The sequence below is a fragment of the Globicephala melas genome, chromosome 18 (genome assembly GCF_963455315.2).
Source record: "Globicephala melas chromosome 18, mGloMel1.2, whole genome shotgun sequence".
Taxonomy (NCBI): domain Eukaryota; kingdom Metazoa; phylum Chordata; class Mammalia; order Artiodactyla; family Delphinidae; genus Globicephala; species Globicephala melas.
The window spans coordinates 24,317,770-24,334,463 of NC_083331.1; the positions used below are offsets into that span (position 1 = coordinate 24,317,770).

Sequence of the window (16,694 nt, forward strand, 5' to 3'; positions counted from 1 at the left end):
CATAAGATTTAGCTGAGATAATTCATGGAGGTGGCTACACCAAACATCAGAGATTCTGTGTAGATGAAACAGCCTTTCATTGGAAGAAGATGCCATCTAGGACTTTCATAGCTGGAGAGAAGTCGATGTCTGTCTTCAGAGCTTCAAAGGACAGGCTGACTCTCTTGCTGGGGCTAATGCAGCTGGTGACTTTAAGTTGAAGCTAATGTTTATTTACCATTCTGAAAATCCTAGGGCCTTTAAGAATTATGTTACATCTACTCTGCCTGTGCTCTATAAATGGAACAACAAAGCCTGGATGACAGCACATCTGTTTACAGCATGGTTTATTGTTAAGCTCACTGTTGAGACCTACTGCTCAGAAAAAAAAATTCCTTTCAAAATATTACTGTTCATTGACAATGCGTCTGGTCACCCAAGAGCTCTGATGGAGATGTACGATGAAATTCACGTTGTTTTCATGCCTACTAACACAACATTCATTCTGCAGTCCATGGATCAAGGAGTAATTTCGACTTTCAAGTCTTATTATTTAAGCAATACATTTTGTAAGGGTATAGCTGCCATAGTAATTCCTCTGACATATCTGGGCAAACTAAATCGAAAACCTTCTGGAAAGGATTTGCTACTGTAGATGCCATTAAGGGCATTTATGATTCATAGGAAGAGATCAAAATATCAACGTTAACAGGAGTTTGGAAGAAGTTGACTCCAACTCTCATAGATGACTTAGAGACGTTCAAGAGTTCAGTGGAGGAGGTAACTGCAGAGGTGACAGAAATAGCAAGAAAACTAGAATTAGAAGTGGAGCCTAAAGATGTGACTGAACTGCTGCAATCTCAGGATAAAACTTTAACAGATGAGGAGCTGTTTGCTATGGATGAGCAAAGAAAATGGTTTCTTGAGTTGGAATCTGCTCCTGATGAAGATGCTGTGAAGGTTGTTAAAATGACAACATATGATTTAGAATTCAGAACATAAACTTAGTTGATAAAGCAGAAGCAGGGTTCGAGAGGATTGACTCTTTTTTTTTTTTTGCGGTACGCGGGCCTCTCACTGTTGTGGCCTCTCCCGTTGCGGAGCACAGGCTCCGGACGCGCGGGCTCAGCAGCCATGGCTCACGGGCCCAGCCACTCCACGGCATGTGGGATCTTCCCGGACCGGGGCACGAACCCGTGTCCCCTGCATCGGCAGGCGGACTCTCAACCACTGTGCCACCAGGGAAGCCCGGATTGACTCCAATTTTGAAGGAAGTTCTACTGTAGGTCAAATACTATCAAACAGAAGTGTCTGCTACAGAGAGTCACTTGATGCAGCGAGCTTCACTGTGGCCTTATTTTAGGGAACTGCCATGGCCATCCCAGCCTTCAGCAGCCACCATCCTCATCAGTCAGCAGCCACCAACACCGAGGCAAGATCCTCTGCCAGCGCAAAGCTGGCTGTTCACTGAAGGCTCAGAAGACGGTTAGCATTTTTTAGCAATAAAATATTTTTTAATTAAGGTATGTGCATTTTTTAGACATAACACTACTGCATACTTCATAGACTACAGTGTAGTGTAAACGTAACTTTTGTACGAACTGGAAAACCAAACAATTTTTGTGACTCACTTTATTGCGATATGTGTTTTATTGTGGTGGTCTGAAACCGAACCTGCAGTATCTCCGAGGTCTGCCTGTATTACCAATGAAGCCCGCCCTCACCCTTTTATTAAATACTTCAATGTGCCCTCTGCCCCCATACTCCTTTATTCTGCTCTATATTTTTCCACAGAGTCTTCTGATATCCCACATGATTTATTTACTTATGTTTGTAGCTCATTGTCTGCCTCCCTCTACTAGATCATACTTTCACTAGGCCAGGAATTTTGTCATTGTTGTTATCTCAAACTTTAGAACAATGCCTGGCACATGGTAGATGCTCAATGACTATTTGCTGAATTAATGAATAAGTGCAATGAAGTCTTTAGATGGCGTGATATAAGAGGGTATAAAGAGGACAACAGCAAGGGACTGGGGGGCTCTTCAAAGGCTGAAGAACAGTGAAGAGACATTGGAAGGGTCAGGCAGAGAAGGAAGGTATGACATTTAACAGGTGACTGCTGTGGACCAGATACTTTCATTTTCACATGCATGATCACATTTAACTTTCGTAACAGCCATAGTAATATCGGTGGTATTATTTCCACTTTATAGATAAGAAAATTGAGGCTCAGAGGGTATGATAACAAGTTTTTGGTCACTTAGCTAGAATGTGCACCAAGCACTAGAGCCAGGATTTGTGACTCCGAAATCTACGCTGTTTCCGGTCTCAGCGCCACCATATAGTAGTTGCAGGAATGTGGGCAAGTTATGCAACTCCTTTGAATGTCAGTTTATTCATCCATGAAAAGGAATTAAATGTCTATTTGGATTGTGGTGAAAATTAAATGAGAAAAATTCATGGAAAGTGCTTATCATGTATTAAGTTTTCAAAGAATGTTACTTATTATTATTAATATACCTTGGTAGAAATATATCCATAAACATAGTTATTTATTGAAGGTCCCTGGGCAGTCTCTGCTCTGCTGGTGGTCTACTCCTCTAGAACTACCATTTTCTAGCTTGAACCAGTTTATTTTCCTTGCTCTTCCGACTGTTCCTTTGTGTTATTGACTAGGGTTTAGAGATCTGACCCACATCGCCTTTGTTCCTGGATGATTCTCCTTTCAAACACCAGTCTTCATTCTGTGAGCCTTCCCTGGTATCCTGTTCCTGATTCCACTTTGCTCCCTTCCTTGACAGTTTGGCTTCAAGAGCGTTCTCCAATACAGTTTACCCAGCAGTCAGGACATAAATTCCTTAGCCTGACTCTTGCAGTTGTGATCTCTATCATTATGCTGTAATTTTTGATTTCTTACTCTTTTAGAATCATACCAAAACAGAATTGGATGCTTGGAAGATTGTCCGAGTTAGTGAAGATTTCCGAGTGATCGCCTTGGGCTTGCCAGTACCTAGGTACTCTGGGAATCCATTAGATCCCCCGCTCCGATCTCGATTTCAAGCCAGAGATATTTATTATCTACCCTTCCAGGTAAGTAGGAACAAGGATAATTTATTTTATTTTTAGATTTTTATTTATTTTTAATTGAAGTATAGTTGATTTACAATATTAGTTTCAGGTGTTCAACATAGTGATTCGATATTTTCATAGATTATACTTCATTTAAAGTTATTCTAAAATATTGGCTACATTCCCTGTGCTTGTAGCTTATTTTATACATAGTAGCTTATATCTCTTAATCCCCTCTTCTATCTTGCCCCTCTTCCCTTAAGGATAATTTATTTTTTAAATAGTTTTCCTGTTTATAATAAATTCAGTTACTATAAAAACGTTACTGTGTTTGTAGATGTCCCCCTCAGTAGTTGATGGAAAGAAAAATGGATACAAAGGTAAAGAAAATCTCTGGAAACTAGAAAGAAAAGTTATTGTGGTATTATTTGTCTGAAAGATTTTTTTAAAAGACCAACTCTTCTTTTAGAAATGACATGTATCAAGAAATGATTTTTTGCTATTAATTACATAGTGTCTGCTTAATTAAAAGGTTGAATTATGTCTGTCAAACATTTGCATTTAATCTGTTACATTCCTTATTAATCAATTTGATATGTTTTATGTTATTTTAGGACCAACTTAAACTGTTGTATTCAGTTGGAGCCAATGTTTCTGCTGAGAAGTAAGTATTTCAGATATATATATGGACACTTAACATTGAATTTGTTTTGCCCATTCATTGATCCACTGATTCATTCATTCATTCAACAACTGTTTGAAGAATTTTTCAGTAGCTATGGAACTAGCTAATGATAAAGTTAATAAGACATGGTCTTTGATACAAGAAACTCAAGATCTAGTAGAGTTTACAGATATGTGTATAAATACCTTACTTTAACAGTGTGGCAAGGGTCATAATTTCAGAGTATTGGGGGATGTTGTGGTTGAGACTTTATAAGGGACATTTGAGATGGGTCCTAAAGAATGAGTAGGCTTTTGACTGATAGAGAATGGAATTAAGGAATTCTAAGAAAAAGTTTTTAAAGCATGTCATGAGAATATATGCCTTATTCTTGGGTCTATGAAAAGCTCCCGGAGGCTGGAGTTTGGATTTAGATGAGAAAGGTGGGAGGTGACACTGGCAGAGTAGTTTTGGGCCAGGTTATGAAAAACCTCACATATTGGGACAGATTTAAGAAATACATCTGTGAACCTAATCAGCTTGAGTTTGAAATGGAATATTATAATATGGAACTATTCCCTAAGAATTAAATAGTGGATGTCAACTTTTTCAATTAATTAAATTGGCCCAGCTATTTTATATTTAACAGATTTTATGTATTATAACTATTAGAATAAAATTTAGTATCACTTCTTGTTTTCCCCTAGAATTTCTCAACTCTTATCCTTTGCCACCACTCTCTGTTCCCAAGAATCTTCTGCTCTTGGACTTCCAGATTTTCCTTTAGATAGTTTACCAGCTGCAGTTCAAATCCTGGTATGTATAAAATAAATTAATGACTGGTGTACCCAAATGTGGCAAAGAAAACTTAAAAGTTAACCCTTGGAGATTAATCATTTCCCTTTGCCTTGTTATACTCCTCTATAAATATTGCAAGGCCTGAGATTAATTTGCTGTGCAGCCCAGGAAACTGTGCAGAGACCAGTGATGTATTCTGAGTCCTTAAAGAGCTTACAGCCTTGGACAGGGGAAGGTAGACATGCAGCTCAGGTGAAAGTTCCACAGAGGGAAGGAGGACTTCTACCTGATCATGCAGAGGTCTGCAGCAGTGTAAGTCATGCCTCAGACTCGCCCCAACCTGAGGCAGGGGAACTGGGACTTTCACACTTAGCACCATCAGTCTCACTGGTTAGTAATTGTCCCAGGGGGCACACATTCCCAGGCACTAGCTGCTCTCCCATTCTGGGAGCCAAGCTGGCTTCAGGAGCTCAAGGGCAGTTTTCTTGGAAAGACCTGCAGCAGCTGGCTGTTGGAAGGGAAAGCTGGGAGGCACATGAAGGAGGAAAATGGGTGAGGGGATTTGGTGGAAAACAGACGTTGTCCACCACAGTTTCACGAAGGTCATGACAGTAGTGTCTGGAGTGTTCCCTAGGCAGAGGGAACAGCATGGGCCAAAGGTGTTAAATCACAAAAGGGCCTGGTGTGTTTTTCGGAGCATGATAATAAATTGTATCACTGGAGCAAGCATGTGTACCACAATAGGACCTTATTGTGAAGTGTTTTGCATGGTGAGTGAAGTTGTCTGTATTTTCTGGTGTGGAAGAAGTGGCCCATTAGACATTATTAAGTAGATGGGATGTGTGGCAATCAGATATATGTTGGAGGAAGACACCTCTGCTGGCAGCGAGGTGAGGTGGGGGGAGCGTGGATGCACAGGGAACAGGTAGGAGACTCTGCTAAGGAAAGCATAATCCAAGGTAGTAGTGACACCACTTAGACAAGAGACTTATTTTTAATCTCTTGTTGCTTTTTATTTTACGTTTCCTGGGTCAGGGTGTTAGGCTTCCCAGGTATTGTTTACGCTGTTCTATACATCTGGAACAGCATTTTTCCTCCTATTTATCACATCTTCTACTTTTCATTCTTTTTGTTTTTTCCTTGGAACTTTTTACTTTGACAATTCTCAGATCTAAGAAGAAGTTCAAAAATAGCAAAACATAAATCCATAATCCCTTTAACTAGAATCACCAACTTTTAACATGTTGCCACTTTTGTTTGCACTTTCTCATTTTTTTCTAAACAATTCTGAAAGTAAATTGTAGTCAGTATTCTTAAGTACTTCAGTATGCAACTTCTAAGAATTAGAACATTCTTCTACGTAACCAGAACACCGTTATCACACCCCTCAGCCTGTTAACAATAATTCTGTAATGTCATCTAATAAACAGTCCATATTGAAATTTCCCTAGTTGTCCTTGTTAGTAGACTTTTTAAGGTAGGATAAACCGAATTGGGAAAGCAATTTGGGGGGAAGGATTTGAGGATAATGAACACTTTCTAACTTTGTAGTTATAACAGTGAAGCTAGGAGTATGTGGATGAGATTAACTCAGATTAGGAGTAGAGGAAAAAGAGAAGGTACTTTGGAATGAGTAGGATAGGGAAGTGTGTTCAGACATGCTGAATGGGAGTCTATGGGACATCCGTATAGTCACATCTAATGGGCAATTGAGAGTTTAGGTCTAGAGCTCAAGAAAAAGGTCAGGACTGGAGACAGAGACATGGGAGCCATCAACACATACACGGCAGCTGAAAGATGAGAGTGGGTGAGTTTACCAAGGCAAAGGGTGTGGAACAAGAAGAGGAAACAATGAATATTTGCCTTTGTAGACTTCTGGGAAACAGGAGAAACTTATTGGGTATTGTTTATAATGCAATTTCAATGTCATATGTACATTTTGGTTAAATTTTCTGTGATTATTTTAGGTGTTCTTCATTCCTACGTATTTTTCCTCCTAAATAGGATTCCTTTCCTATGATGTCCATCGAACGTGCAATCCGGTGGCTTTACCCATACACTGTTTTACTAGGACATGAAGGGAAGATGGCTGTGGAAGTTGTTTTAAAAGTAAGTATCTGATGGGGATATATGTATGTGTATAGCTGATTCACTTTGTTACAAAGCAGAAACTAACACACCATTGTAGAGCAACTATACTCCAATAGCAATGTTAAAAAAAAAAAGTATGTGTCTGCTTCACTTTCTTTCCTTACCTTTCCCATTTTCTCTTCTTGTCCCTTCTTCTCATCTCTCTCTTACCCTTCTTTCCTACTTTTCTTTCTCCATCTTTCTTTCTTGCCCTTGTCTTCTCTTCTTTTCCACCTGTGGAGGCATTGTCATGTCAGTAATGGGGCGTAAACATTCCTTCTGCATTTATTAGTAGGCATTCTACACTAAGGAAGAGCTTTTTCTTCTCCTCCGTGTATTAATTTATTCATTTATATCAATATGCACTTATGGATCCCTATTTTATTCAGTGGGTTATAATTGATTACTATCGTCATTTATTTTGATGCTAAAATTATCCCAGGTTTTGGCCAGTGGGAGCCACTTCAAGCGGACCCTTGGCGAGAGAGAGTCATTGACTCACCCCAAATAATTCCTTTTTATGAAAGACTGTTTTTGTTTTTCTTACACAGTTTGGGTCAAGGTGTATAGACTTCTAAGGAGTAGGTAGAATGTGAACACTAAGCTGTTGTGGTCTTGTGTGTAGGCCCTTCATTTTCTGGAGGCCAGAATTTGACATATGGAATGGTGTTAGTTTCTCCCTTATCCCCATGAGTACACAGGGTGTTTGGGAGTACAGAAGTACTCTATGCAGCTGATAATAGTGAGAAGGGCTCCGGAGAGTGGAACAATAGATTCTAGTTACTTCCGTGGGATTTTATTTCATATATCAGCCAACCCAAGAAACAGTATTTTCATTGATTGGTGATGTCAATCATAATAATAACAAAATAAAACTAACAAAAAGCCGTTCCTCATAAATGCTAAAAAGTATAGTTAGGGGCAGAATCTAAAAGAAAAGCATAAAGAAGCAAGGGGAAAGTAATGGTCAATAAAGAGGCAAAGGAAAGTAGAAGAGACAGCAAAGAATAGAAGCAGGGCTAGGGACGGTGAAATAGCAGCCACTGATGAAAGGGAAGAAAGGGATTTGCTGTGTGTGTGAGAAGGGGTGAGGGAGAGGGAGGGGAAAAAGGAGAAGGTGGAAGGGTGTTAGGGAGGTAATGAAGAACCATTTGGAAATGGGGAGATTAATTCCTATGCTCAAGGAGTTAGGAAACTACCAGTCTGACTGTATAGTTCACTCTAAGATTCATTCCAGGCTCTGAAAAACAGAACTAGAACTCATCTTTGATTTAATTAACATCTGAGCTACTTTGACATTGGTCATTGAAATAGAGTACTTAGTGTTTAAGAAAAGAGGCTGCGATTACAGATGAGCTCCATAGATGCCCATCAGCACAAAGTCCACTGCCTTGGGAACAAGGGTACATAGGGTAGAAGAAAATGTCAGAGTTCTGATAAAATGAAGCAATGTAAAGTTTTGTGACACAACCAGGAGAAGGCATTCAGTGTCTAGATAAGTCCGTTATGAACAAAGGTCTTCATTTTTACTAAGAAAACACTTTGATGCGTTTCTGGTCTCTAATTTCAAAATTAGTCATACAAATTATATAAAGTTATAGAATACCTTTAAAGAGTTGAGTTTTCCAAAGAAAGTAGTCAGTACTGCTTCATTTTGTTTGGCCTTTATTTTGACCTTTATCATTAAGGGGAACATAGAGCACTGATTGAGGATCCATATTACAAACAGGAATTATTTCAAATCTGATTGTAGAGTTTTTAAAAAAAAAGGAAAAAGGGGAATTTTGTTACTTATGTAAGAGAAGAAAAAGTGATTGTCTTTTCTTGCCTTAATTTTGTGAAGAATTATATATCTGTTTTACTCCTCAATTTCCTTTTTGATTAAGAGTCTTTAAATTCCCTATGCCAACACATGGTAACTCACCTTGCAACTTGAGTTCTTTTCCTATTTTAGTGTATTCTAACCTACTATTTTTATTCTACTGAAATATTTTAGTTTGAATTATTTATAAGGACATAACCAGTACAGCAAGTGTGGTTCAAGGCATTAGTGTTCATTTCTGTAATATAAATGCTCTGACGTTAACCCTATATCAAGTTAAACTGACATTACTCTGGCTGGAGTGAAAACATACCCTTTAAGCTCATATATATATTTTCTTAGAATTTAATGGGTCTAAGTTCTAAATTCCAGTGAATTTAATTACTTTGCTAAGGCTTCCTTTCCAAATTGAACCTCCTTGAAATACAGTGTACCCTTTTTTTTTTTTTTTTTTTGGCATGAAATTATGGTGTCAATGATTGTTATTTGTCTACAGCATGGAAGCAATTCCTACCACATTGTGTGACACCATGGGAATTTGCATATATAAATTGTGCAAAGTATAAAACTTATGTTTTTTATGGTAGCACAAATAAACAATTTTTCTTAGGCTTGGGAAGAGGAATGAGTCTTGAGTACTTAAGACACAGCAATGAAAACATGATCTGGGCTGTTATGTTTACAGTGTTGAAGTTGAAAATAATTTTCTTCCCCAAAATATATTTTCTAGAGTTGAGTCATTCTGTTGAATAAGCAGTAATCTGTTCTTTCATTGAGTTTCAAGTCTTTCACTATAGTGATAATGTTCTAAAAGTATTGTAGGATTTGGGGAGAATAATTTCTGCCTGTTTAATACTAAAAATGAGTTAAGCTCTTCATAGTGAACATGCTGCTATTAGTAGGGCATAGGATTTAATTAATTTTCAATTAGCATCCTCATTTTTCATATACTTATTTGTGTTCTCTGTGTGCATTTTTTATATAACGAGCTGGGATTAGGGGGTGTAACCTAGTGTTAGAACATTGATCATTGGTCTACATGGAGAAAGAATCAATGGTCTGGGCCTTTTAAATCCAGTTTGACAAATATTGAGAACCTACACTGTAGAAGGCACTGTGCCAGATACTGTGGAAGATTGATTGTTATACTTTATTGTAATCAGTTGAACTAACCACACAAGCAATCAGCAGACTGGTGTCCAGGCAGCTATTAACTTCAGTTGATTTAAGAAATCAACTGATATAGGCCTTATTTTAATTTCCTTTAGCATGTTTTCAAGAGTCTCATCATCCTTTTCTAGGAAACTGGAACCTTCGATCATCAAGCATTGTAGGCTGCAAACTTCTACCAGATCAGAAACTCAGTGATTCCATTTCTTGGCATTTAGTAAATTTTAGGGACTATTTTCATATCACCTTAGTAATTAGCTTAAGTAGAATGAGTGGTATCTGTAAAAATAGGGGAAAAAATTCTCATTAATTTTTTTACCTTTATTTTTATAACATAGAGTGGGTTTCAGTTCTAATTAAGATGGAACCTTCCAGATATCCAACATTAATACTAAAATAAAAAGTAAATTACATGTCTTTCTGGTAATTTTACAGCGCTTTGAACTCCAAGATTCAAGAAGCTCTCTGCTTCCTGAAGAGGTTGTGAGAGTGGAGAAGATGACTGAAAACCATGTCTTCCAAGCTTCTGTGACCATCCGGATTGCAGAAAAAGAGGTGACCATTAAGGTAATGAATGAATCAAGGTTTGTACTTTCTAAGATGTGCCTTGTTCTGTCCATTTTTATGACCTAAATTGGGTTTATGATTCCCTTATAAGTATTCTTTGGTTCCATAGCATCACATCTATATACGTGTATCTGTATATCTATATATCCAGAGTCACATATGTTTGTAAACTGGAAAAGTTCAGGAGAAACATAGGGATAGCTTTTCATCAAAAACCAAAGTCAGCCTCTGGGAAAATCAAATAAAGTGTTTATTAATGAAAGCATTTTGTGTTCTGAGTCCTTGGTAAGAAATAGTCATTGTTTTAACACTTTTTTTTTTTTTTTTTTTTTGGCGGTACGCGGGCCTCTCGCTTTTGTGGCTTCTCCAGTTGCGGAGCACAGGCTCCGGACGCGCAGGCTCAGCGGCCATGGCTCACGGGCCCAGCCGCTCCGCGGCATGTGGGATCTTCCCGGACCGGGGCATGAACCTGTGTCCCCTGCATAGGCAGGTGGACTCTCAACCACTGTGCCACCAGGGAAGGCCCTGTTTTCAAACATATTTTAACAACTAAGGAATGCTCCTTTCAAATAAAATCTTTGTCAGCTACATGAAACAGTTAAAAGATGAGCTGTTGTAGTTGAACAGTTTTTAGAGGAGGGGAACGATATTTGCTCATAGAGCTCCAACTGCTTGCTCTGCCTCCCTTTTTCTAACCCTTCCCTTGAGGGTCCTAAGAACCCTAAGATGTGATAGGAAGCTAACACTAGGAAACACAGCCTGAAAAATGCTGACAATTAGATTGTAAGTGAATGTAGGAAAGAATAAATGCTTGCCTTCTTATGTTATGACAGAGCAAGCATTCATGATAGGCTTTTTTGTTTGTTTGAACGTGATATTAGTAATACTTATTCAGGTCACTGTATTTACTCAATCATCAAACGAAACATTGATTATGTCTACCATGAGCCAGGCTCTGTATTAAAATCCACTCAGTGCCTGCAGTGTACTAGTTACTGTATTTTTCTCTTCACATATATTATGCCATTTAAATCCCCCAATAACCCCAGAGATAACTTTTATTATCTCCATTTTATAGATTAGAAAACAGATGTGAAGAGGGTAATCAATTCACCCATGGTCACCAGCTACCAAATGGCACAGCTGGGCCTTCTAGACAGCACACTCCACACGACACTCTTCTGTCTCCTTCAGATGAGTGACCTCACAGCTGATGGTCTAGGATAGAGGCAGATGAGTAAGAACTGCATTGGAATGGCTACGGAGATGTAGAGACGGAAGTAACACCAGGAGTCAGGAGAAGGAGTAGAGAAAGTTTCAGAGAGGAGATGGGGCTTGAGCTAAGCCTTATGACACAGGAGTTTCCCAGTGGCCCAGGAGTGGAAAGGTGATAGGACATTTCAGGCGGTTTGAACAGAATGTCCAGGGACATGAGATGTGAACGAGCTTTCATTATTTGCTTCCCTTTGGTAATGGCTTTCTAACATCATTGCCTCCCGGCCCTTCAAGTTAGCCTTCTGTGTTACCACCATTTGTTTTCTTAAAAACAAATCTGATCTTGTCACTTCCAAACTTGTAATTCTTTAGGGTTTGTCTTGCCTACAGTATGATCAAGTCCAGAGTCCCCAGCAGGGCATGGAAATCCAGGAGACTTTAATAAGGAAGAGATAGGAAATAAAAGGAAGTAGGTGTGAAGGATGGGAGATTTTAAGAACAGATGCTTCTGAGTGGCAAACTAAAATAAGAGTGGAAAAAGATTTGTGGACAGTTTAAAAATCAGGAGATCTTTGGTGATTTTGGAGGGTCCCAGTAGACTGATTTTAAATTCTGTACTTATAACTGAAATTTGGGCAAAAACCTTCATTCTCAAGCAGTGACATTGTTATTATAAGTTATAAATAGTATGAAAATTACTTGATTCATATGAAAATGTCTGACAGCATAGGGCTTTAATTTTAGAGGGATGATTGATTTGGAAGTTTGATGAAAACGATTATCAGATTTGTGAATGAGAAAATAATTGTTGCTCTATTGAAATATCAAAAACAGTATAGAATTGAATTGAGCAGGAAATTAGTAGGGGCTTTCAAATGGCAGTTGTATGCTTTCATTTAACTATTATTTTGAGAAAAACATGTGCATATTATATTTACCTCTCTTTATAGGTGCCAGCTGGAACCAGGCCATTAAGTCAACCTTGCACATCAGACCGTTTTATACAAACTTTAAGCCATAAACAGCTACTGGCTGAAATGATGCAGTCTCACATGGTTAAGGACATATGTCTAATTGGAGGAAAAGTAAGAACAGCAGCCTCACTACTAAGTTCTGTTTCCTGACTTTTGGTGGTTTTGACTTATCCCTTGAATGATTGTGTTTCCATTTGTAGGGTTGTGGAAAAACAGTCATCGCTAAGAACTTTGCAGATACCTTAGGATACAATATAGAACCTATCATGCTCTATCAGGTAAGAAGTTCATTTTTAGCACTTGGACTATAAACATACTTTTGGACCGTCAGCAGAATTTGTGGGTATTCTTCCTTCAGTTGTACCTGTTAATTTTGAAGTAGATAAATAACTGAAACAGCTATCAAATTGGAGTGCAGCTATAATTATTTGGAATTTTTGAAAGTGTGTTCTAGGATATCTGATGTGCCCAACATACCAGGGTCTGTTTTTCAAGAGAGATCCATTTTACAAGCATGTGTACACACACACAGTACATTTAATAGTAATTTGGAAATCTAAATAGAATAGGTTTCAGCAGCAGTGGGAGATAATTAGATATTCACCAAATAGATTATTATTTTTTTATTGTGGTAAAATGTACATAACATGAAATTTACCATTTTAACCATTTTTTTAATTTTATTTTTTTTCCTTTACTGAATATTTATTCTTAATTGAAGTATAGTTGTTTTACAATATTGTGTTAACTTCTCTACAGCAAAGTGATTCAGTTATATGTATATATACATTCTTTTTAAAATTCTTATCCATTATGGTTTATCTCAGGATATTGAATATAGTTCCCTGTGCTATACAGTAGGACCTTGTTGTTTATCCATTCTATCATTTTAATCATTTTTTTTTTAGTGTACAACTCACTGGCATTAAGTACATTCACAATGTTGTGAAACCATCACCACTAGCTATTTCTAGAAAGCTTTATATTCCCAAATAGAAACTCTATAACCATTAAATAATACATTCTCTGCCTCCCTCTAGACCCTGGTAACCTCTATGTGACTTTCTGTCCCTAGGAATTTGTCTATTCTAGGTACCTCATGTAATGGAATCATGTACTTTTTTTTTTTTAAACATCTTTATTGGAGTATAATTGCTTTACAATGGTGTGTTAGTTTCTGCTGTATAACAGAGCGAATCAGCTGTACATATACATATATCCCCATATCTCCTCTCTCTTGAGTCTCCCTCCCACCCTCCCTATCCCACCCCTCTAGGTGGTCACAAGGAATCATACACTTTTTGTCCTTTTGTCTCTAGATTATTTTACTTAACATTATGTTTTCAAGGTTCATCCATGTTATAGCATATCTCACACGTTCATTCCTTTTTATGACTGAATAATATTTTTGTTTATCCATTCATATGTTGATGAACACTTGAGTTGTTTCTACCTTTTGGCTATTGTGAGTAATGCTACTATGAACACTGGAGTACAAGTATCTGTTTGAGTCCCTGCTTTCATTTCTTTTAGGTTTATATGTTGGAGTGGTATTGCTGAATCATATTGTAATTCTACCTTAAACTCTTTGAGGAGCTGCTAAACTGTTTTCCATAGCAGCCACACCATTTTACATTCCCACTAGCAGTGCATGAGGGTTCCAGTTCCGCCACATCCTTGTCAACACTTGTGATTTCCTGTTTTCTTGTTTTGTTTTGTTTCTGTGTTCATTTGGCTTTGCTTTTTATAATAGCCATCCTAATGGGTGTGAAGTAGTAACTCGTGGTTTTGATTTGCATTTCCCTAATGACCAATGATATTGAGCATCTTTTCATGTGCTTATTACCATTTATATATCTTATTTGGAGAAATACCTTTTCAAGTTCCTTGCCTATGTTTTAATTGCATTGTCTTCTTGTTGCTGAACTGTAAGAGTTCTTCATATATTCTGCATAGTAAGGCATTCTCAGATATATTATTTGCGAATGTTTTCTCCCATTCTGTGGGTTGTCTTCTCACTCTCTTTTTTTTTCTTTTTAACATCTTCATTGGAGTATAATTGCTTTACAATGGTGTGTTAGTTTCTGCTTTATAACAAAGTAAATCAGTTATACATATACATATGTTCCCATATCTCTTCCCTCTTGCATCTCCCTCCCTCCCAACCTCCGTATCCCACCCCTCTAGGTGGTCACAAAGCACCGAGCTGATCTCCCTGTGCTATGCGGCTGCTTCCCACTAGCTATCTATTTTACGTTTGGTAGTGTATATATGTCCATGCCACTCTCTCACTTTGTCACAGCTTACCCTTCCCCCTCCCCATATCCTCAAGTCCATTCTCTAGTAGGTCTGTGTCTTTATTCCCATCTTACCCCTAGGTTCTTCATGACCTTTTTTTTTTCTTCTTAGATTCCATATATATGTGTTAGCATACGGTATTTGTTTTTCTCTTTCTGACTTATTCACTCTGTATGACAGACTCTAGGTCCATCCACCTCACTACAAATAATTCAATTTCGTTTCTTTTTATGGCTGAGTAATATTCCATTGTATATATGGGCCACATCTTCTTTATCCATTCATCTGTTGATGGACACTTAGGTTGCTTCCATGTCCTGGCTATTGTAAATAGAGCTGCAGTGAACATATTGGTACATGACTCTTTTTGAATTTTGGTTTGCTCAGGGTATATGCCCTGCAGTGGGATTGCTGGGTTGTACAGTAGTTCTATTTTTAGTTTTTTAAGGAACCTCCATACTGTTCTCCATAGTGGCTGTATCAATTTACATTCCCACCAACAGTGCAAGAGTGTTCCCTTTTCTCCACACCCTCTCCAGCATTTATTGTTTCTAGATTTTTTGATGATGGCCATTCTGACTGGTGTGAGATGATATCTCATTGTAGTTTTGATTTGCATTTCTCTAATGATTAATGATGTTGAGCATTCTTTAACTCTCTTGATAGTATCCTTTGATGCACAAAATTTAATTTAATTTTGATGAAGTCTAATTTATCTTTTTGTTGCCTGTGTTTTTGGTGTTATAGTCAATAAATCATTGCCAAGTCCAATGTCATGAATTTTCCCCTATGTTTTCTTCTAAGAGTTTTACAATTTTAGGTCTTACATTTAGGTCTCTAACCCATTTTGATGTAATTTTTGTATATGGTGTAAAGTAAGTGTCCAACTTCAATCTTTGCATGTGGATATCCAGTTTTCCCAGCACCATTTGTTGAAAAGACTGTCTTTTCTCCATAGGATTATCTTGGCAATCTTGTAAAAAATCAACTGACCATATATGTGATGGTTTGTGTCTGGGCTTTCTGTTCTACTCCATTGGTTTATATGTCTGTCCTTATGTCAGTATCACACTGTTTTAATTACCATAGGTTTATAGTAAGTTTTGAAATCAGGAAGTATGAGACCTCCAACTTTGTTTTCTTTTCCAAGATTGTGTTGGCTATTTAGGGTCCCTTGAGATACCAGATGAATCTTAGGATAGGTTTTTTTCTATTTATGAAAAAAAAAAAAAGTTGAGATTTTGATAGAAATTGCAGTGAATCTATAGATCATTTTGGGTAGTATTGCCATCTTAATATTAAATCATCTATTCTGTAAACATAGATGAATTTCTGTTTGTTTATGTCTTTTAAAATTTTTTTCAGCAATGTTTTATGATTTTCAGTGTACAAGTCTCATCTCCTTGGTTAAACTTATTCTTAAGTATTTTTGAATGGATTATTCTGGTGGACGTACATGCTCAATATAGTATTATAAAAAAGCAAACTTACAGCTGGTGTTTTTACAGAGTGAAATTTTCGGTCATGTATTTTTTTTTGTAATGATATCTCTAAGACATTTTTATCCTGCTAATTTACTGATTTCTACGTATTCGTGTTTGGCTGGTTATGGTATCTTTTTACCTCTAGCAGAGTCTGTTTCTTATTCTTGGAACAATTTTGGATAGTGGATGTGATATACTATTTACTTACATTTTAGGAAGCATTTTGTGTTTTTAGTTTATTCTTTTGTTTAACTTTTTAATTATTACTGACAATAAATATATTTATATTAAAATTGTTATTTTTGAAAAATGATGTTTAAACCAGTTTCTTGCTGTGAACTTATCATAGAAAATTTTGTTAACAGCTCATATTTCAAATGATTCTGTTGAGAGTTTTTTCATGCTGCTTTAAGTTACTTTGTGCCTATGGGTTGAATTGGCCAGAGTTAGAAGCAATTATAATCACATGGTACTGGTAACTTTTGGGCTATAAGCAGAAAAATCTATTGTAAAAGATATTT

The 16,694-nt window shown here is 37.2% G+C and overlaps 1 protein-coding gene across 1 annotated transcript in view; it reads left to right on the forward strand.

Annotated features, from left to right (window-relative positions):
• Window positions 1-16,694, forward strand: part of VWA8 (von Willebrand factor A domain containing 8) — a 369,324-nt gene that overhangs the window by 69,858 nt on the left and 282,772 nt on the right. Inside the window, exons 6-12 of the mRNA XM_030882155.2 lie at window positions 2,908-3,072; window positions 3,666-3,715; window positions 4,423-4,531; window positions 6,518-6,622; window positions 10,071-10,202; window positions 12,368-12,502; window positions 12,592-12,669. Of these exons, the coding sequence (XP_030738015.2) occupies window positions 2,908-3,072; window positions 3,666-3,715; window positions 4,423-4,531; window positions 6,518-6,622; window positions 10,071-10,202; window positions 12,368-12,502; window positions 12,592-12,669 (774 nt within the window). The remainder of the gene's footprint in view (window positions 1-2,907; window positions 3,073-3,665; window positions 3,716-4,422; window positions 4,532-6,517; window positions 6,623-10,070; window positions 10,203-12,367; window positions 12,503-12,591; window positions 12,670-16,694) is intronic.